Below are 23,232 nucleotides of genomic sequence, written 5' to 3'. Positions count from 1 at the left end.
TGTGGCACTATTGGTATGAGCTGGGACCTAACCATAGGATATTGGAACCCCACATGCTCATGTTTCTTAGTTTGATTGCTAGCCACAGTGAAACAGCTTCCTTGACAGTGGACTCCCACCATGATACTCTGTGCTGTCACAGGCCCAAAGGCAATGGAGCCAAGTCAAAACCACTGTGAGCCACAATACAGCTTTCTTCGTATAAGTTGATTATCTTAGGTAGAGTATTGCTATAGTAATAGCTGAATGACACAGTGCCCCAGGACTCACTGCCCACCTAGATCATCAGGGCAACAAAGAAGACAAGAATAAGAAGGGTGGCCTTGGATCAAAGAGTCACTGGAAAAGAAACAGGGTTTTTGGAAATCAGCTAGGAATGGCCACAAGCTTTCCTGCTTACCAAGGGTTTTTCAGGTAATGGAGGGAGGGGCTATCCTGGCCAGTTGTTTTGAGTTTCTTCAGTATATCCAACATCTGCAGAATCAGCAAAATGGCTTATGGTGTTTAGAAGGAAAACATTAAGTGTTTGAAAGCTTGCTTGGGTCAGCTTTTCATTATCTAGAAGGTAGGCCTAGGTATGTTGCTATATTAAAAGACACGGGAAGACATTGTTCTAAAATTGAATTTACGAACCCAGTATTCACCCATGGAGTTAGCAAATTGTTCCCATGTCACCTGTGTTCATTTCAGGGCCTTAGTTTCTCTCCAAGGGGCAGCTTGCACCCTTCCTATACTAGGCTGGCAGAGTTTCAGGTGTAAGTGCTGCCAGAGAACCTGCAAGGCTTCCCTGGACCTAGCCTCTAAGTCCCAGGGCACTTTCTGGGATTTTTTTTTGGGGGGGGTCAGTCCTGGAGCTTGAACTCAGGGCTTAAGTTTCTTTTGCTCAATGCTAGTGCTCTACCACTTAAGCCACAGCACTACTGGTTTTTCTATATATGTGGTACCAAGGAATCAAACCCAGGGCTTCAGGCATGCTATACAAGCACTCTACCACTAGGCCACACTCTTGGTCCTACCTTCTGGGATTCTTACTAGTAAATGGATAAGGCCATCTCAAATCAAAGGGAAGGCAATGGCACCAGGTGCTCAATGGAGGACAATGGCTGTGCCTGCTGCAACAGAAGCAGATGGCAGTATTTGTTTCCTATGGCTAATGTAACAAGTATTACAGGGTTGGTGAATGACATAAATGTATTCTCTTAATGGTTCTAGAGGCCAGAAGTTAAGAATTGTTATCACTAAGGTCAACAGAGGTGGTGGCAGGACTCCGTTTCCTTCAGGAGTTCTAGGGAGAGAATTCTTCAATGCTTCTTCCAGTTTCTGGCAGTTATTGACATTTCTTACCTTGGGAATACCACATCTCAGCTTCACCCACACATCTCTATAGTATACTACAGTTTCCCTCCAGTCTTTAGATGCCTGTGAAGCTGATAATGCCCTCATAATGGTCCTCCAGATAATCCATGGCAATGTCCTGATTTCAGATTCTCTATTTTAATCCCTTCTTATAGAGCCTTCCACACTCCCCCCCCCCACTTTTTTTCCCCCAGAAATGAGGTAGTAGGCACAGGTTCCAGGTTTAAGATCCAATATCTTTGGGATAATAGAAAATGTATCTGTGAGCTCCTGAATTTACTAAGGAAGCTCAGCTTCCTGTGCTTTTATGAATCAGAAAGGCATTGGCATGGAAGCTGCAAGGGAAGTAAACTACCTTCAATGGCATCTAAGATGTAAACACCATTAGCTCAAGAAAATCTTGCTGGGGCTGGGAATGTGTCTTAGTGGTCAAGTGCTTGTCTAGCACGCATAAAGCCCTAGGTTTGATTCCTCAGTACCACACAGAAAAAAAAAAAAACCCAAAAAACAAAAAACAGAAGTGATGCTGTGGCTCAAGTGGCAGAGCGCTAGCCTTGAGCAAAAGAAGCTAAGGGACAGTGCCCAGGTTGAGTTCAAGTCCCAGAACTGGAGGAAAAAAAAAAGGGGAGGGGGAATTGTTGCTGATCTTGATAGGGTAGCTTGCCATTTCTCTCATTTTACGTAGTTTATGTGATTCTCCTCCCCCCCCCCCCCCGTCCCCGCCCCAGCCCCACAACTCTTTTAGGAGGAAAGGGTAGTTTGGACTCAGGGCTTTTCACTTGCTAGGCAGGCACTCTAGCACTGAGTCACACCTTCAGCTTGTTTTCATACTTTTTTTCCCTCTTACTATTGTTGATTTGTTTCAAAGACTACTTTAAAGGATAATCACATGAAGAGATATACAAGATAGTTTGGGATAGGAGCTTTGGTCCCTATAGAGCTGGAGTTAATGATGGATGATGGGTAAGCTCAGCAACATAACCACAGTATCGCAGTTTTGAACTCAGGGTCTTGAGCTTGCTGGGCAAAACACAACTCCAGCCCTCCTGTATTTTTTCTATAAAGCCTTCATTACATGACTAATTTCATCACTGGCCATAAATGATTAACTCAGTCTTCAGCTTCTCTCCCCTCTTTGCAAGTGGACAAAATGTTCCAAACCCCTGGTGATGTGGTTGGTTTTTCTGGCAGTCAGATCCCACCCAGAAGGGTATAGATGGGTGGCTTAAAACAACACATTTATTCTTTTGCAGTGCATGTAAGTAATCCCAAGTCTGAAATCAAGGCTTCAGCAGTTTGTTGTGGAAGTACTGGGTGAAAATCTGAGCTATGTCTCTCCTCTGGCTTGTGGTAACTGTGGTCAGTCCTTGGAGTTACTCAGCTGGTTGACTTATCAGTCTAACATGTGCATCCATTTTCTTTTCTCCCCCCCCCATTCCCACTCTCCCCCTTCCCTCCCTTCCTCTTTTCTCCCCTTCCCCTCCCCCCTCTCTCTTTCAGTTTTGGGGCTTGAACTCAGGGTCTGGGCATTGTCTCTGAATTTTTTTTTTTTTTTTTTTTTGTGGGTCAAGGTGCTTGAACTCGGCCTGGGCACTGTTTCTGAGCTCTTCAGCTGAAGGCTACTGCCCTACCCTTGAGCCAAGCCCCATTTCCCTTTTTCTAGAGGTTAACTGGCTATAAAGGTCTCAGGTCCTTTTGTGCCTGGGCTGGCTCTGAACCTCGATCCGCAGATTTCAGCCTCCTAAGTAGGTAGGATTACAGGCTTGAGCCACTGCACTCTGTTGTCTTTGAACTTTTTTTTGCTTTACCACTTTGAGCTACAATATCACTTCCATTTTTCTAGTAGTAAACTGGAGATAAGAATCTCACAGACTTGCCTGCCTAGGCTTCAAATTCAAAACCTCAGATATTAGCCTCTTCAGTAGCCAAGATTACAGGTAGGAGCCAGCAACCAATGCCTGGCTGCTGCTGCTGCTGTTGCTGCTGCTGCTCCTCCTCCTCCTTTTTTGGTCCTTGGACTTGAACACAGGGCCTGCCTGGGTGCTGTCCCTGAGCTTCTTTGCTCATGGCTACATCCTGATTACTTCTGAGATAGGTCTCACTTCCCTTCATGTATTCTTTTCATTTCTTTTCTTTTTTCTTTTTTTTTTTTTTTGCCAGTCCTAGGCCTTGAATTCAGGGCCTGAGGATTGTCCTTGGGCTTTCTCAAGGCAAGCGCTCTACCACTTGAGCCACAGCACCACTTCTGGCTTTTCTATTTATGTGGTATTGAGGAATCGAACCCGTCTTTGTGCATGCTAGGCAAGCACTCTACCACTAGACACTGCCCCCCCCCCCCACGCTCATGTATTCTTGGACTATAACTCCTATTTTTTGCTTCTCACCACAGCTGGGATGATAGGCGCATACTATCATTCCCAGATTCTTCTGTTGAGATGAAGTCTTGTGGAGTTTTCCGCTGGGCTTTCTTAGAACTGAGATCCTCACAATCTCAGCCTCCCACATAGCTAAGCTAACATACACACTACCACACCTCACTACTGGTTCAGATGGAATTTTGGACCATTTTCAGCCTAAACTGGTCATGGACTGCAATCATGATCTCAGCCTCCCAAGTAGCTAGGACTGTAGTAGAAGCCACCAGAGATTTACTGAAATAGCTTTATTGATAAATAATATTGATTCTCTATTTTAACCTGGCCCACAAACCTGAATTACAGTTTTGTCCAGTGTTTCAGTGGTGATAGTTTGAAGGTTTAAAAACAGAGCTCAAAGACTTGAGAAGCTCATAAATGGGGACAAACGTAGAACATTTCCTTGATCTTACATTCCCTTGATCTTACTAAGTCAAGAACTCAGTGGATGCAAATCATTGCTTGTTTCCAAACAACTACAACCTTAGGTTTTACTTTCTCTAAAAGCCAGCTTGGAATCATTCATCATAAATGCGCTGCACCTTATAGCATACACACAGTGCACAGCTGGATGATGATTCGTTGTGAGCAATGTGTCATAGGGTGATGTCCTTGTTGCATGCACCTCCCAGAGTATGTACCTGAACTAGGATGGCTATGTGACCACCAGGTGACATTCCCTCCTGCGACCATTGTTGCATATGCCACCTATCACTGACCAAACCCCATGATGTGGCACATGACTCTACACAAATGCCAAGCCCAATAGCTCTTTGATGGTCATCCCAAGCCAGGAAGTTCACGAGTTAAAATGTGGAATATGAGGTTTAAACTACACAGCATAGATTCTATTTCACAATGAACCACACCAACACTGAAAAAATTCTCTAGCTATAATGACTTAGGTTCTGAGATGGGCAGAGAAGAGAGACTTGGAGAGGACCCTGGAGTTTGTCTAAAAATTGTCATCCTGTGCAGTAACTCAGTTCCTATGTGACATCTCACTAAACTGAGGGATCCCCTCAGGGACAAATCAACTATGAAATCAATTATGAAAATAAGACTGTTCAGGTTTTTTTCATCTGCTGTACACTCCAGGGAACCTGTGGATTTTGAACTCCTCACTGATTGTACCGCAGATGTCTTCTTCAAAGGTATCTAGATTACTTTTTCTCAGTGGGCGGGGTGGGAATCAGACCAGGTCAGGCTGGAGAATGGACAGATACACACTGATGCAAAAGCACTCACCGCAGAACATAAGGCGCTCTCTAGAACAGAGACTGCCCCAGACATTAAAGCCGGCACCATCCATTGCATTCCATCAGTTAGCCTGATATCCCCAAAAGAATGGAGTTACTACTCCCAATGATATTCCAATCCACATCCCAGCACATTCTCCGGTTCTCTCTCATGCATCCTAATCTAGCTCCTTCTTATATATTAAGAAAATTTAGCTGCCTTATTTGAATATTCCATTTTATCTCTCCTTAGCAGAGAGATATAATACCAAACTATGAAAACACACACACATGTATCACTCATATTAATTAGTGAGAAAAGATGCAGAGACACTGGGCAGCCAGGGTCTCCCACCTTCTTGTCACAGTACACAGCCTTAGGGCTCCTTTGCCAAATCCAGCCTACAAGGCTACCTCCCATTAGGAAGAGGAGTAAAGGTAATACTCTGGTTCCTCAGAAGCCCCTGAGATCACCTGCCTTTCCAACAGGCTCTTCCCGTAATCCAGCAGTTAGTTCCTCATGAAAGGAGAAAGTTGTAGCTGCTGTATATTCCCTATTCTACAACTTTCAGATGCTTTTGCTCAGAGTTTGACTCTTCTATCTATCTTAAAGGCATGGTTGTAAAATGCCACTTAATGCTTATGAAAAAGGAATTTGTGTATATGCAGGTACTGGGGGCTTGAATTCATGCTATCCCTTAGTTTTTTGCTTAAGACTGATGCTCTATCACTGAAGCCACAGTCCCACTTTCAGCCTTTCTGTTTCCCTCAGCTGAAAACAGTTTCAAAGATCTTCCTGTCCAGGCTGGATTTGACCCATAATCCTTAGATCTTAGCCTTCTAAATAGAAAGGATGCCACCAACATCAAGCTATGCTTGTGATGTCTAATCCCTAACCATGGTTTATTAAAAAATTGACTTGTTCTACCGGGCCAGGCAACCCATTCCTTATGCATGCTGACGAATGGTGCTGTCAACTAGGCTCTGATTGGTTCAGTGTTGGCTACCATAGCTAAGCTGGTACTCACCACAACTTATTACAGTGCATTAGGAGACCTTCTTATCTCCTCCAAGCCAATTGCCTTTGTTATGTAGTTAAATATTATGTGTGCTGATGCAACCATTGCACTAAGTTGTTCCATGCACACTTACATACTAAGCTGGATGTACTTAGGAGTTTCTTAGAGCTGCATCAAAGGTTGAGGGGGAAATACTAAAAGGAAAAATATCTTAAAACCCAAGGAAAGTTTGACAAAAGGACTAAAGTCAGGTTTAGGTTTTTTTTTTTTCTTCTGCCTTATAAAGGTGGAAGTTGGGAATGTTAAATGTTGTGCTACAACTATTCTTTATGCATGTACACTTCTGAAGAATCTACAGAGGAAAGCCATTAAAGGGTTGGAAACTGATATGTACTTATGTATTTTGGTTAGGGGGGGATTTTTCTTTCCTTTTTTGGTTATTCTAATTTTTTTTTTTTACTGGCTTATGCCCACCACATGTTCTACAAATGGGCTATACTCTCAACTCCACATGTAAACATTTTCACTCCAAATAAAGTGCTTATACAGGTTTTTAATTTCTCTTACTGACCCACTTTTATTCCTTTTGATGATAGCTAGTTAATAATAATATCACAATACCACAATAATGTCAGCTAAGAAGGCTGTACCCAAAGGGAAGCAAGCCAGAAACTCATCCCAGTCAACATCAAAAATAAGGACACAACCCAGGCACTGATGACTCAAGCCTAAAAAGAAGAGTTTGTCAGACTCCATCTACAAATTAACTAGCAAAAAAAGGAGGGCTGGAGGACTGGCTTAAGTGGTAGAGGACTAGCCAAGTAAGATCAAGTATGAGGCCCTGAGTTCAAACTTCATTTCTAAAAGAATGATTTGGTACAAGTGACTAAATTTCCAATGGTAAAGTACATCCTTCAAGTCAAGCCTGGTTTTCTTAAGTCTCACCCTTACCCAACCCCTCCATCATTTACAGGCCCCAATTATGAAAAAGACACTCGCTCATACCCATCCTTTTTGTAAAATTCCAGCATCATGTTATCCGTGGCAACACTGAGGGGCCGGCGGGCCTGCTCGGGTTGGCGCCGGTCAGCAGAGTCCATGTCTGGGGAGGGTATGGAGCTGTAGTTCGCATTATGGTTCATGTGGACTGGACTCCCATAGTTGCCTGTAATGTTGAACTCTATCTCTGCGGGGAAAAACAATAAGCCATATACATGATCTCTTGATATGCCACAGACTTCCTGGACAAAAAAGGGACTCCTCTACTCACTGCCCCTGCCCGTGACATTCATTCAGCATGTTAATATAATTCATCATACTAAGAGACTAGAGAATACATCAGATTATATACACTGATGTGTCAAAAAAACAAAACAAAACAATGTCTAGGGCCAAAATTTTAGCCTAGTGGTAGAGTGCTTGCCTAGCATTCCTTGGTACCACATACATAGGAAAAAGCCAGAAGTGGTGCTGAAGTTCAAGTGGTAGAGCTCTAGCCTTGACAAAGCCCAAGGACAGGCCCTGAGATCAAACCCAGGACTAGGAAAACAACAACAATGTTTATTTGTAACTTAAAAACAAACAAACAAATGATAAAACAGGAGTGGATGAAGCCAGTCATAGTAGCTCACATCTATAATTCTAGGATCATGGGAGAAAGGGATAGGAGGATTGTGGTTTGATGCCAGCCTTGGCAAAGATAGCAAGACTATGTCACCAAAATAAGTCGAGTATGGTGATACTGACCTATAATACCAGTTACTCGGGAGAGAGAAGTAGGAAGATCACAATCCAAGACTACAAAGGAAATGGCAGTGAAACTCTATCTAAAACTCAAACCAAAAGCAAGAGGACTGGGGCTCAAGTGGTTGAGTGATTAGCATGAGGCCTCAAGTTCAACGTCTAATGCTATAAAGACAATAATCATAATACAGCAGGAACTGAGAAGTACTTTCTGAAAAAAGATTTTCTAAAAAAAAAAATCACCTTTATCAACCTTTATCCTTTAGGCAGGAATCCCCGAATAAGCAGGAAAAAAACCCAGCTATTCAATCACGTTAATAACCTAAGTTATTGAAGTACTAGCCAATGGAGCTTGTCAAGAAAGTAAAACGAGTCAATCTTGTTAATTATGAATGGTAACACTGTCTTACTATGGACCCAAAGGGTAGAAATAGTAAGAGATTCCACTGAGGTATATGTTGCATCACATATATATATATATATATATATATATATATATATATATATATATATATACTCCCTTTTCTAATAGAGAAGATGGATACCCTCTGAATTGCTGATGTTACTAGCTCATTATAGATGCTACAGAACCACCACCTTCAACTGCATCTCCTCTACTGCTCTAGCTTAACTCCTTAGGCTACTCAACTCTGTCATCAACACAAGTCTTAGCAGCCTGGTTCTTCAGAGTGGTCAGTCAAAACGCATACATTAAAAGAAAGAACCAAACTTCTTTGACAGTACGGCACAGAATTATAACCTTTCATCCACTCATGAGTTCTTGGCTACTGATGCCATACAACTATATTTACTCTACGTAAGATATAGCATCTATCTATCTATCTATCTATCTATCTATCTATCTATCTATCTATCTATCTATCTGTTGGACTTGGGCTTGAACTAGGGAGGCCTTGTGCTCCTTCATGTCTTTGTCCACTCAAGCTAGTGCTCTACCATTTGTCATACCTTTACTTCCTGCTTTTTGGTGATTAATTGGAGAAAAGAGTTTTATGAATGTTTTTGCCAGGGAGAGCTTTTAACTGCAATCCTCAAATCTCAAACTCCTAGGTATCTAGGGTTACAGGTATAAACCACCAGTAATAAACCGGTGATAAATCACTAGTATCAATATTCTTAATCAAATACTGCATTTAATGTAACAACTGCCATGTTTTTAAAGCTGTTACCACTGAGAAATATATACTCAGGAGAGCAATGATGTATCCCTGCCTTGAAAGACTCATTGGGAACAAGGCCAAGAAAAAAAAAAAAGACATCTTGTTAGCTTTGATTCCCACTTTTATGAGCCAAGGGGCAATTCAAAGAATCCCATTTTGAGCAGCAAAAGGGCAACACTCAGGTGAGAACTTTGAATAAAATCTTCCTCCTGCCTCAGGCTCAGCCTCCCTCAACATCTATAAAGGGAAGAGCAAGTCTGCATGGTTTCTGCACGAGCTTTCTACTGACTTACAGATATAAAGAAACCCTGCATAGAGGTATAAGACCTGCAGCATTCATGGAGCTGGTTTTCCCAGGCAGAAGACACCTTCATGCCAGAATTTCTTTGAGGTTGAGATAAGAGAATAGGAGGCCACCACAACTCTAACACCTGGATGTGTTTACACAGACAGATTAAAAAGAAAGCCTCCAGAATCCTGGCCTGGCAGTACTTGATTTCAAAGGCTGAGAACTTGCAGTGTTCTTTCTGCTCCCCACCTCTGTCTCCCATGTGGATACCACCACGTACCCCCAGGGAAGAACCAGTCTGCATGCTGGATGATGGGTTCAATAATCCCCACAATCTGCAGCGAAACTGTGGTCATCATCTCAGTGATGTTCCTGTAAGCACACAGCAGAGAAGGCAGCAAGGTCACCAATCCACACTGCATGAGACAGTCACATAGTCCTTTGGTCACTGAACCCGGGAAGGGGCCCTGAACAAGAACCCTACAGGCCTAGGTTGTGAGCTGGCTTTCTCTTAGTAAAGACACTTTGTCTTGCAGAAAGGGGACTGATCACGCAGGGCAAATGAGCCATCTCCATGAAGGTACATCTAACATGCTAGGATGTGTCTATCACTGTTCGCTGAGTGCATCTCTCTCCAATTATGAGGCTGGGGGCAGGAAAGCCCCCAGACTTCTTTCTTCTTATCCTGATGCTGTTTTTTTTTTTTTTTGCCAGTCCTGGGGCTTGAACTCAGGGCTTGAGCACTGTCCTTGGGCTTTTCTCAAGGCTAGAGCTCTAACACTTGAGCCACAGCACCATTTCTGGCTTTTCCTATGTATGTGGTACCAAGGAATTGAACCCTGGTCTTCGTGCATGCTAGGCAAGCACTCTTACCACTAGGCCAAACTCCTGGCCCCCCTGATGCTGTTTTATATTGACTCAGAAAGGACTCTTAGCCTCTGAGCTCTGACTCAGAGACTATCAACAAGAATGCTCTGCAGAGGGCGGCACCTTCTCCGGAGACTACAGAATTCTCAGGTATGGATCAAACTAGAATCTAAAGGCTCACAGAGGCTATTGGTGCTTCAGGGTCAACCTTGCGCTGCTCCCCCAGAGCCTCTCTTCCCAGGACTCACCCCTCCGCCTGTGGCCACAGGAGATTGGGTCCTAAGACAATCGCCATGTTGCTGGGAGTCATCTTGTTTACATCTTGATACTCGGATAGCTTGGATAAAAATTTGATCAAGTATCTGAAAAGAAATGAGAGAGGCCAGATTTCTTTGGACTTAGCACCAGCCACGTTACCCCAGTACGTTCCCCCAGTGAGACTTTTCTCACGCAGCAGATGCCAACGATGACAATGAGACATCTACACAGCAAGTGTCAGGAAAGGGGAAATTTGTGTTCTTTCCAAAAAGCAGACAGACTCAGAGCTCAACTCTGTTAGATGTCAACAGCTGCTTCCATGATAGCTAAAAAGTCTCTGCTTTTCCTTTGGGGCTGACCATAGTTTTCACTGTCAAAACCTATCACCTGTCCTGTTATGCAGAAACAATGACATGCTGGGGGGGTGGCTTTGAAAATTACCCTTACACAGGCTTTTCAGAAAGGTCGAATGAAGCAAATGCTAAACACAGATAGCAAACAGCCTAGCAATTCTACCCCTAGGACTATAGGAATGTGTTCACACAACAATTTAATGTGGATAACATAGCAGCAGTCATAATAGCCCCAAATTGGAAGCTAAATTTCCATCATAGGGTGAATGTATAAATATGGACTATTATAAAGTCTTAAGAAAAAATGAAGAAGGAATGATAACCCCTTGACATATGGATGAACTGTGAAAGAAGTCTGATACAAAAGGCTGTAAACTATATTAATTCATTTACACAAAATATCCAAAATAGGAAAGTCTACAGAGCCATAAAGTAGATGAATAGATAGCAGAGGCAGTAGCCTGTGTTTATGTTTATACATGGTTCAGGGGGGTATAAAGCATAACTGTTAATGGGAGCTGGGTTTCTCTTTGAAATAATGAACACACTGTACAATCAGTGCCAATCGTTACACAACTTTGAATTTGGGGTTCACTCTAAATAAAACCCAGGGGTATATGACTTGTACCTCAATCAATTATTCAGAGTCCATGAATAAACTAGACATAATCCAGCATTCAAATACAGTTCAAGCACACTGATGTGAAAACCAGCCATTCAGCCAGGTTTTCACTTTCAAACTTTCAAAAGACTCTGAGGTCATGTCCTCTGCTGACCTCTGTTACAAAGGCTGTATGCTCCTAACCTCATTTTGCTTGGCCACAATGAAGCATCTTCTGTGGAGGATTTTTTATTCTCCCTCAGAAACATGACTAGACTTGGGTTTCTATGTAGTTACTATGGTGCCACAGTGTTAATTTTATCCATGGCTTCCTCTGACCAGGTCTAAGCCTCTAAAAGCCAAGACAGGACTTCACCAGAATGAGGAACACTCAAAAGCCATCAAACCACGTACTGACCAGTGTCCTTGCACTGAGCTGTGGTCTCCAATGTGCAATGAGGTGTAGCGATTTGATGTTTTCTCATGGGATTAAAAATATAAAAACTGCATCCATGAAATCTCAGTATCTCTCATCCCTCCACTGCCAGCAACACCATCTACCTCTGTTTCCAAGCATCTGACTGTTCTAAGTACTGTAAGGAATCTCTTTTATTTGGTGCCTTTCACTTAGCAACAAGTCCTCATAGTTCACCCACGTTGCAGAAAGAATCACAATTTTACATTCCCTTATATGACTTTGCCCTATTTTACTTCTCCATTATCTGCCCTTGGTGGACGCTATGGTGAATCATGCTGCCATGAATGTGGGTGTGTAAATACCCAGGCTCTGCTTTTGATTCTTTTGGGTGTAAGCTCAGAAGTGGAGCTGCTGGATCATATGGCAATTCCAGGTTTAATTTCTTGAAGAATTTCCCCGCTGCTGCTCTTGGGAAACATGTAATCAGACAGATGGCAACAAGAGCTGAAGATGAAAGCCTGTTTCTCAGAAGCAGGGAAGAGAGACAGCAGGGCTAGGGGGAGTATGGGAAAGATAGTGGGAAGAGCTGGAAGCAGAGAACATGAGGCGCAGAAGCCAGGAGTAGGGAGAGATCTTCCACAGAGGTGATGGCAAGAAAAGTGAGACAGATGTGGAAAACAGCTGTGTCTCATGAACCATGAAGCCTGGAAAATATGACTAGTTCAAGGACACACTTCAGCTTCAGCCTTTGTTCAACTCTTCCCACATGTTCAAGAACCTCTCCTGTCATAAATTCCCAATATATTTCCCCTCCCTCCCTCCCTTCTCCTATCTTTTCCCTCCCTCCCTCTTTCTCTCTGTCTTTCTGTCTCTTTGTATGTCTGTCTCTGTCTTTCTTTTTTTCACTTTGCCCATACTATAACTTTAACTCAGGGTCTCATGCTCTCATTTGGCTCTTTCTGCTAAATGTTGAGCCACATTCCCATTGCAAGGTTTTCAGTGGTAAATTGGAAATGAGACTCTTGGACTTTACTACCACTCTGGCTTTGAACCTAACTCTCAGATCTCTGCCTCCTGAGTAGCTAGTATTACAAGTGTGAGCCATCCAGCCACCCAGCATTCCAGTATCATAATAGAGCTTATATTACTCTTGGCTCCTTGCACATCTAACAAGTTTCCTGAATTAGTCAATGTCTAGCTAGGAAGCCTTCAGTGTCATATGGCAGTCTCTTCTTATTTGTAAAATGCTGTCATCACTGCATTACCTCACAGCTCCTTTGAGGCATGCTCACAGTTGTTGAGACACCATCACATGCTGTGCATGCTCGTGTCCGTGACTTCTGTCTAGCTTTACCCAGGAAAACGTGTGTGTATATATGTATGTGCATATATACACACATGTCCACGTATGTGTATATATACATATATACACACACATATATGTACATGTGGAAATATGTGTGTGTGCCCGCTAGTCCTGGGGCTTGAACTTAGGGCCTGGGCACTGTCCTTTAGCTTTTTTGCTAAATGTAACAGCTCTACCACTTGAGCCACAGCTCTACTTCTGACATTTTACTAGTAAATTGGAGCTAAGAGCTTCATGAACCTTCTTGCCACGGCTGGCATGACATCTCAAATCTCAAATCTCAGCCTCCTGAGTAGCTAGGACTACAGGCATGTGCCACTGATGTCTTGCAAGACTGAGTATCTTTTTTTAAAATTTTTTTGTGGGTCACAGGGCTTGAACTCTGGGCCTGAATGCTGCTCCTGAGCTCTTTAGCTCAAGGCTACCACCCTACCCCTTGAGCCACAGGCCCACTTCCCATTTTCTAGTGGTTAAATGGAGATAAGAATCTCACATTGTTTAGTGCTCCAGGCTGGCTTTGAACCGAGATCCTCAGATCTCAGCTTCCTGAGCAGCTAGGATTACAGGTATGAACCACTGCGCCTGGCAAGACCAAATATCTTGAATAAGCCCAGTCTACCTGTGTCCATTACCCACTTACCGGATGTTGTTGTGATTGGCCTTGGGCAGTTTCTCACAAGCATTCCACAGAGCCTGGAGCCTTTTGTCTTGATCCTGGATACTGGGAAGGTTGGATATAAATCAGTCTCATCAGCAATAACATTAACTGGTTATCATATTAAAGAGCCAACTACTATAACTCAGCTTATCAGCAAGCTATTAATATGAAAAATGTTTCCTTATTATTATGTCCACTTCTTCATTCTGTTTCTTTCTTTTTTTGGAATTTACACTGTGTATTTTTCCTACTGTTATTGAAATAAAAGTTTGATATCGTGTGTGTGTGTGTGTGTGTGTGTGTGTGTGTGTGTATGTTGGCTGTACTTGGGTTTGAACTCAAGGTGTTGGGCTTGTCAGGCAAGGGGCATACTACTTGAGTTATTCCCTGTGTCCTATGTTATTCTAACAAAACTTGCTTTGTAATCTTGGCTTCTTGGGAGGTGGAGACTGGAAGATTATGGTTCAATGCCAGCTCAGGCATAAAGAGTTTGGGAGACTCCACGCCAATGGCTGGACATGGTGGTGTATTCCCCAGTGATGTGAGGAAACACATGCAGAATGGCATCTGCTCTCACCAAACGTTCTTCTACTTCTTTGCTCTCTTTAGCCTAGACTATGTCTATCCTGGTTTCCACCACCTTGGCTCTGGTGCCAACTCTCCTGTCTTGGTACTCTTTCCTCAGTGGACATGGACACAGACAGTCTTCCTCATACATGCACAATCTGGAAACCACACAGGAAAACCAGGCTTAGCAGCCACAGTATGTAGCCTGGTGGGGGTTTGGCCTGCAGGCCTGGCATTGGCACTAGCTGCCTGCTCTTCTCCTTCTTCAGCATTCCCAATCCAGTGTGCTCGTGGGCTTTGTCCCTGGCTGAGGCCTGTTCCCTTCTGAGGGAACAAAAGAGGACAGTGCATTGCCCCCCCCCTTGCCTTATTAATTAGCTGTTGTAAACATATTCCCAAAGGTTACAGATAAGAGAGAAGACCTATATTCACTCTCCAGCCCTTCTAGAACCTTCTTTTGTATACATTTATATAGGGCCACTCCTAAATTCTCCTTGCCCTTCATGTGTATTTATCTTCCTTTTTGACAAAACAAAACAAAACAAAACCTCCAATGTCCCATGCTTCCTCATTAACTCGCTCAATTTCACCTCCTTGTCCTCATATTAGCCAGAATGGCTTCATTTACTTTTTCAACTCCTCAAACTGTGTGGGAGTGGAGATGCACAACAGTTTAGTTAGGGGCCTTAAAACATCTTTGGTAAACTTCTGCTACCCCAAATAATGCTTTTGTCAATATGCTTGTACATGTTCCTTTGGGGGCAAGGATGGACATTCCTTCAAGTTGGAGTCTGAAAAGGGAGTTGCTATGCTTTCATGCCTTCAATGAATACATTTGGTCCATTACATCTGAACATCTTGCACCCATGGATTCAATTAGTAGTGGGCTGTCCATTCTGTCATTAGGCCCAGAGCTGCATCTGTACCGAACGTGGATGGCTCCTCTTCCTTGTCATGAATCCCTAACCAATAGAGTCTAGGAATTATTTGCATTGTATGAAGTATTGGCAAGTAATCTGGAGATAATTCCAAGCACACAAAAGGATGTTGTGTGGGCTCAGTGCCAATACCATGCCACTGTTTTTAAAGGATCTGAATGAACGAATGGTCCACAGGTCCCAAGAGATGACTACTTTTCGACTATAATTTTACCAACTCCCAAGGTACTCACTTGGAGGCTTGGATCCACTCGTCATAGAGTTCAAAGGTCATAAGAGGTTCTGGCAACTCTCGGAGGTAAGATTTCAAAGCTCCTGGACACAAAGACAGTATTGATCATGAGCCATTCTGACACGGCAGAGACACCTGGAACATGTGGGGTCCACATGAAGAAGGGCTCCCTGAGCAAGACAAGATCAGATGGTGGCTCCCAGATATATAGATATATATACAGAGATAGATAGATAGACAGACATAGATATAGATATAGATATGCATGGACCTAGGATTGTGGGGACCTAGGCTGACCACTGCCTGTGCTCCTTGCTTTTCTTTTCACATCACCCTATGTTCTCTAGTAACACCAGAGTGGCCTTCCTTCAAGGGGCTAGAACAATGAGGCCTGGAACTGGATCCCCAAGGGACACAGCAGGAGCTTGTCAGGAAGCCACTGGCTCACATGTCCTGGTGTGATTCATTGCTCACCCTTTCCTTGTAAGCTCATGCTAAGTAAGAGGCTGGGGGTGCCCACCTGCGATGGCATGGGGGTCTGCTGAGTACTCCTGCACGTCCACCACACAGCAGTCCAGTGCAGCCTTCAGCTTCTTCAGCTTGGAGGCAGAGGGCGCTACTCGGAAGAGGCCCTACCAACAGGACAGAAGGATTATTGGCAACCTGCTATTCAGAGAAACAAGAGCAAACCAGAGAGATATCAAGTCCTTGTGCTCCACCCTTCCATAATCTCCAGCAGGCTTTTCTTCCAACAGAGCACTGTAACATCAAAGTTGCATGGCTACATGTCCTCGCCTTCAGACAAGGAGTGTCTCGAGAGCAGGAAAGGGGCCTCCCTTACTGCCCTCGGCTCCTTGCAAGGGTCCAGTAGGTCCTTGTTAGATAACAAAACCTTGGGCACTCAGAGTTTGTGGTCCTTCATGTTTTTCTTTTTGTGTCAGTATTGGGGCTTGACCTCAGGACCTGGGCACTGTCTTTTATCTTTTTCTGCTCATGGCTGGGCACTCTTGACACTTGAGCCACATCTCTACTTCTGGCTTTTTGGTGGTTCATTGGAGATAAGAATCTGACAGACTGGGGCCGGGAGTTTAGCTTAGTGGTAGAGTGCTTGCCTAGCAAGCACAGAGACCCGGGTTCGATTCCTCGGTACCACATACATAGAAAAAAGCCGGACGTGGTGCTGAGGCTCAAGTGGTAGAGTGCTATCCTTGAGAAAGTCCAAGGACAGTGCTCAGGCCCTAAGCCCAAGCCCACGACTGGCAAAAAAAAAAAAAAAAAGAATCTGACAGACTTTCTTGCCTAAGCTGGCTTAGAACTGCAATCCTCTTATCTCAGCCTCCTGAGTAGCTAGGATTACAGGTGTGAGATGGAGAGCATGTTCTTATATATTCAAAATAAATCTTGAAAAATTTAACTGAGATCTGGACAGATGCAGATGGGTGAGATGTTTGTATGCACACATATGTGATCTGCACATGCGCACACATAAGAGATGATGTGCAAAGGAATCTCCATGTTCCATCCATGTTTGGCATTATTTGAAAATCCTAACACTTTGCCCAAATGAACCTTTGTAACTTATAAGGCCAAAGTGAGCTATGAAAAGAGAAAGAAGATAAAGATAGAGATATATGGAAGTGAAGATGAATGCAGGTCAGAGGCTGGAAAGAAACACCAAGCCTCAGATAAATGTGACACATAGACTGATACTTTTAGCGTACAACAATACTATTATGGCTGTATTTCAAAATACCCTTTTCTCTCAGAGAAACATTAAAGGCATTATAAATGAAGTAGCACTATATCTAAGGCAGAGATTAGGGGGCAGGAGATGGAAGTGGAGATAAAACAAGATTGCTAAGAGATGAGGCTCATTGGCTCACCTATTTTTTTCCCATAATTTTTTTAAAAAAGGGTAAATAAAAGCTCAGTGTACCTCCTCCATGAAACCATTTCTCAGGGAGCACAAAGGCCTTCATCCTTTTTCACTGATAACAAATATGAAGATTGCAACAAATCTTTAACACATAAAAAATCGTGAAAAAATGATTAAAAAACCCTCACCCAAACCAATTTATTTTTATTCTTCTTATATTGTTTTGCAATGCTGGGATCAAATCTAGAGATTTGTACATTCTAGGCAAGCTCTCTACAAACTACTGTCTATTTATTTTTTGGTAATCTTGTAAATGAAACTCAAGACTTCCCATTTGCTAGCAGGCATTCTGCCACAAACGAGCCATGCCTTCAGCCCTCAATTCCTTTTTGAATATCCAGCATTTTGAACAAGCCTGGAGCAACAGAGGCACACCAGTATAGATTTTAATGTGCTATGCTCATAGTTAGGATTTAAAAGTTATTTATTTGCACACTTTTCCATTTAAATATTCCTAAAGTTGCAACGGTATTATTTCTCTCCCATGACCTTTGTTTGCACCACATGACCTCTATTGATTTCAAGACTGTTGTAGCCTATCTTAGATTAATCAAGATTATTGGGTATATGCTAGACGCAACTCCTCGAGTAAGTTCATGAGAACCCTACCTCAATCTTATGTTAAGTGCATAGCATGCCCTAAATAAATATGGATTGGATGATAAGGTCATATGAAGACAGAGTAAAAAGAGCTGATTGATGAAGCCAGAGATGAATTTCTCTCCCAGAAATTAACCAACATAGCAAGAAAAATGACAGCAGCCACCAATTTGCTGTTGTCTATATATACACACATATGTATATATATTCACATATGTATATAAGCATATCCATATATGTATATGTTTATATATACATATAAATGTATGTGTGTATATATATGCAGTTCTAAAAAATGCATCTTTTAATGTTGCTATACATAAAATTGCGAAGAGTTCTATGAAGGGATGGTGTTCAGAAAGATGAACTCTATTGTAAAAACTATGAAGTTTATCAAGCAAGAACAAGGGAGGAAAAAAGAAGTGGAAGAACAAGGAGGACAAGGAGTGATGCAGCAAAGGTCATATTCCATATGAAGGAGTAATGGAGAGAACATGACCATGCAATTCTCATGGTCAGAGTATGTCAGGCTCCGAGTCCTCTGCCTGCCTGTGAAAGTGAAGGCTCATGGGAAGAAGCAGGACCCATCCATGTCTGCAGGAGAAGGGCAACACCCCCACTGAACATCTTCACAGGACTGGATTTGAGGGGGTTTGGGCACGTATGTTGTAGGAAAGAAGCCTCTGATGCTCTGCTTGTTTGGAGAGGAGACCAGCTGGGGAAAGGCTGTGCTCCACCCTACCTCCTCCTGCATTCCACACTCCAGCAGCATCGTCACACATGCCTCAATAGGGAAGGCGATCTCACGGCCGCTGATGGTGAGGTGCTCCTCCAAGGGTTTCCCGAAGGAAGGCTTCTCAACCCAGGCCTCTGAGGGGGGCAGAATAAGAAAGGGGGCAGCTGGCACCTCGCAAAAGCCACCCATATTAGCTAAAATGGTTCTCTTAGATTGTCCAGAGGCTCCTATGACCATCAAAGACATGGAGCCTCTATTTCCTGTGGTTTTGGGAGAGGATGGAGAGGGCTGATGAACATCTAGCTGGGTCCAATGCTGCTGGGGAAAATGGGATACACCCACATCTGTAGATACTATACAAACACCTACACACATTAGTTGATAGGCAATATGGAGTGTGTATGTATGTGTATGGAGGGGGAAGGGATACTTGGTTTCACAGAAAACTGGATCAACACCAGCCTGTGTAGTGGCTCATGAAACCTTATTAGGAGGAATGTAATGGTGAGTGACACACAGGGACACAGTTGCAACCAAAATGGCTACCAGGATCCCCAAGTCAGTCCTGCTCCAAGGAAGGCTTGCACTTACCTTGCTGGGCTTTAATCTGAGGCAACACAGCCTGCAGCAGGGTCAGTGACTTCCTGTGATATTCAGCCTGTACTTCTATTAGCTGAAAAAACACAAAGGTCAGACTTACCTCTTGCCTAGGGGTAAAACCCTAGTGGCATGGAGCCTGCTCTGCATAAAGGTATTCACTCAAGGGAGCAAAATCCAGCTCTACTCTGGTCTACCTACACTAATGGGCAGGCACTCTGTGGCAAATATTCCCATTTCAGGTGGAAATCTGGGAGGGAAAAGAACCAAAAAGGAATATAGGTTCTTCTCCCCACCAGGTGAAGCCTAAAGCTAAGACAGCTTGCCACTCATGTCACCCCATCTCATCTGATACCCCATTCTCAAAGCAAAGAGAGATGTAACAACAGGTTGGTTATGAAAGAAAACCATAGGCAGAAAAGCATCTGCCTGTGAGATATGTGCAGGTTAAATCACCCAGCATACACATTGATCTGACAAGTTGAACACAGGATTGACTGGAAAACATGTGGTTGGATCCATTGTTTTCTGCACAGTGAGATGTGAAACTGCTTTGGCTATGATGATGCAACCCAAAGAACAAGTTCTTTGAAGGTGTTCTGCTGTACCATCTCATTAATTCAAAAAAATAGCCAGCAAGTTGATTCAGGCCACAGAAAATCCAAGCGATACAGTACTTCATTTATTTCCCAAACCTGCCCTCAAGTTGGAGCTATATCAGAGAGAGGAAGGAATCATCATTCCAGAGCTTGATATGGAAGTGAAATACCAATAACAATAATAAAACAAGACAGATATGGAATTCTTTAAAAATGGAAGGAGACTTGAAATGAATGGTACATAAAGGTCTAGGAAGCAGCGTGATAAAACTTGGAATGCCAACAATATCACTGGTTATAGGAACTATTAGCTTCACAAACAAAACCAAGGGAACACATTTTTTTTTAAATAAGCTTTCAAGGTTGGAAACAAGACATATGAGCTCTTTTGCAGGGTAGAATATCTGAACCACTAAGGAAAATGTGGGGAAACTGCTAATAGCCCAGTTTTCCACCCACTATCTACTGCAAGAAGTTTGAAACTCTCTCGGATAGATTCCTCTTTTTGTCTCTTTTTCTCTTATCCTTCCACCATTTTTCTGTCATTAAAAAATGAAAAAGAAGACAAAAACAGAAACAAATCCTTTTTTTTTTTTTGCCAGTCCCGGGCTTGAACTCATGGCCTGAGCACTGTCCTTAGACTTTTCTCAAGGCTAGAGCTCTACCCTTGAGCCACAGCACCATTTCCAGCTTTTTTTCTATGTATGTGGTGTGGAGGAATGGAACCCAGCTCTTTGTGCATGCTAGGCAAGCATTCTACCACTAGGCCAAACTCCCGGCCCCAGAAACAGAATCTTTTAAGTTCTTCAGTTTTATTCTCAACTTGAAAAGCAGGTGAGCTTATTGGTTTTTCACTTTGTATTATTTCTCTGTCATATTTTTTTTCTGTATTCTGACTTGTCTTTTGTTTACCCTGGTAGCTAGCCACAGCCCTAATCATTTAAAGGAGGTCACTCAATGGTAGGCAGCTCAGTTTCTGTTACTTCCTCCAGTCTCTACATATATTTGCACTGTAGACAGGAAGGCCAGCAGGACACTTCATTCCTCCCTACCTGCCCTTGTCTTGGACAAAAATCTACAAGCAACACACATACGCACTTGGGGCAAGAAGTTTGTCTTCCTGTTTTTCTGCTCAAGTCCCCCATGGCACAGACCAAGACTTTGCAGCAGTGAAATGCTGGCTAGGACAGCCACAACAACCAAAAACTATCTCCAGATCCTAACAAATGTCTGCTAAGAAAGGCAGCAGAATTCCTCTTGGCTATGAGTCATTGCCACAGACAACAGAGTTGCACTAATCCTCAGGATGGGGTGACTTTTTTTTTTTGGTCTGTCATAGGGCTTGAACTCCAGGGCTGGGCTGTGGTCCTGAGCTTCTGTGCTCAAGGGTAACACTCTACTCACTTTAGTCCAGAGCTCCACTTCCAGTTTTTAAGTGGTTCATTGGAGATTAAGAGTCTCAAGGACTTTCCTGCCTAAGCTAGCTTCCAACCATGAGCCTCAGATCTCAGCCTCCTGAGTAGTTAGGATTACAGATGTAAGTACCCAGCACCCAAGCAGAGAAATGACTTTTAATCTTGGGCTTTGGGACTAATTTATATAAGCATTAATAGAAAGCAGAATTTATTTACAGATTAAAACAGTCAAAGCTCCAGTCCTTTCGGTGATGTATTCAACCAACCAGGAGGCCCTCAGTTCTGTGCCCTCATTCCTTTTCTGTGGGTACCACAACTCCAGGGAACAGATGCTAGCAGTCTTACCATTCCCATCCCTTACCGTTTGAAAGTAGTTTGCATAGTCAATTTCTTTGGCCACAAAACTGTACATGTCAGCTGAGAGCTGGTCCTGTGCAAAGTAAAATAAAGAAGCAAGGTAAAACAAAATAATAGAGCAGCTAAAACCTAAGCCTAGACATCAGAGGAGAACAAAGTAAAAAACTCTGCTGTCTCATTTTCAATATTTGATATATTGTAAAGTTTCCCCAGGGGTACTACCAGGTTTCTCCACCATGGTCCTTGAAAATGAGGAAGCTTTAATGTATACCTAGCCAGGTTCCAGTGGGTCAAACCTGTAACCCTAGCTATTCTGGAGGCTGAAATTTGTGGATCATGGTTCAAAACCAGCACAGGTGGAAAAGTGTGGCTCATCAAAACACTAGTGGTGGACCTGTGGCTCAAGTGGCAGAGCATCAGCCTCGAATGGGAAAATCTAAGGTAAAGCACCAGGCCTTGAGTTCAAGCCCCAGCACTGGTGTGTAGGTGCACTTGTGTGTTTATGTTCACATGTCCACCTACCACAGTGCTTTTTCCAGGACTTTAATCACATGGGCTACGTGTACAGTTAGTCCAAGCTAGTGTGACGTGGATGTGAAAACTACTCCCATACCTCTCTGTAGCTTACATGGCACTAGTGAATTCAGCTCAGCTTCCAGCACACACCGGGCTTCCGAGCCTCTTGTGAGACCCTGCCCTGCTCTGCTTGCTCTCCTCTGTTTTCAATACCACCTGGATGGTGATTACTGGAATATGGAAGAATGATAGAAATGCAGCTGTTTGGAGAAAGCTTGGCTAAGACAGGTGCACGGAGAAGGATTGCTGATTCAAAATTTGGACTCATCCCAGATTATACACAAATCTTACAGTGTAAGCAAGCTTTCACTTCTTGGCTTGGGTGGTAATGGGCCAGCGCTGCACTGGAATCTGGAATGGTTTGTCCTCCAAAGACAGAGAAATAATCACAAGTCCCTTAATAAATGCACATTTTGAACAGTACATTTTGACTCTGCTACTAATAGCAGGTGTGTGTGTGTGTGTGTGTGTGTGTGTGTGTGTGTGTGTGTTCATACTGGGGCTTGAACTCAGAACCTTGTGTTCTCATTTGTTTCACTCAAGACTGGTATTGGGGGCCAAGTAATGCCATTCTAATAACTTTCTGCTGAGACCTATAGTAGAGGTAAACACTCAGACCTCTTTATCCTGCCCACCTGTTGTGCTGATAGGCTCCTGCACCCAATATAAGGAGGAGGGGTTTTTTTGGAGAGCTCTTCCTGCCTTGATGAAGCTGTGTGGCGTCTCTGTTCGTGCCCCAGAGAAGGAAGGCTGAGTGCGGGAGGACAGTGGGCCCTCTCCTCTCGCTGCTTGGACTGGTTGGGGTGTGTTTTTTCCCCATCCCTCCTACTAGTCAGAGGGACTGGGGACGAAGGACCCCGACAGACTTGCTCTCTACCATTTGAGTTACATCTGTACTTCTGGCACTTTTCTGGTTAA

General features: G+C 43.3%; 1 protein-coding gene across 6 annotated transcripts in view; it reads right to left on the bottom strand.

Annotated features, from left to right (window-relative positions):
- Positions 1-23,232, bottom strand: part of Arhgap44 (Rho GTPase activating protein 44) — a 136,513-nt gene that overhangs the window by 15,329 nt on the left and 97,952 nt on the right. For all 6 annotated transcript variants that reach the window (XM_090349554.1, XM_090349560.1, XM_090349555.1 and 3 more), the window contains 9 exons: positions 21,743-21,811; positions 19,362-19,443; positions 18,777-18,904; positions 16,019-16,130; positions 15,500-15,581; positions 13,744-13,824; positions 10,356-10,469; positions 9,521-9,612; positions 7,033-7,213 (listed from right to left, as the gene is read on the bottom strand). In XM_090349554.1, the coding sequence (XP_090205680.1) occupies positions 7,033-7,213; positions 9,521-9,612; positions 10,356-10,469; positions 13,744-13,824; positions 15,500-15,581; positions 16,019-16,130; positions 18,777-18,904; positions 19,362-19,443; positions 21,743-21,811 (941 nt within the window). The remainder of the gene's footprint in view (positions 1-7,032; positions 7,214-9,520; positions 9,613-10,355; positions 10,470-13,743; positions 13,825-15,499; positions 15,582-16,018; positions 16,131-18,776; positions 18,905-19,361; positions 19,444-21,742; positions 21,812-23,232) is intronic.

Source organism: Megascapheus bottae, chromosome 17 (assembly GCF_031878675.1).
Source record: "Megascapheus bottae isolate mThoBot1 chromosome 17, mThoBot2.hap1, whole genome shotgun sequence".
In the NCBI taxonomy this organism is placed as follows: Eukaryota; Metazoa; Chordata; class Mammalia; order Rodentia; family Geomyidae; genus Megascapheus; species Megascapheus bottae.
This window is presented reverse-complemented; position numbering and strand designations above follow the sequence as displayed.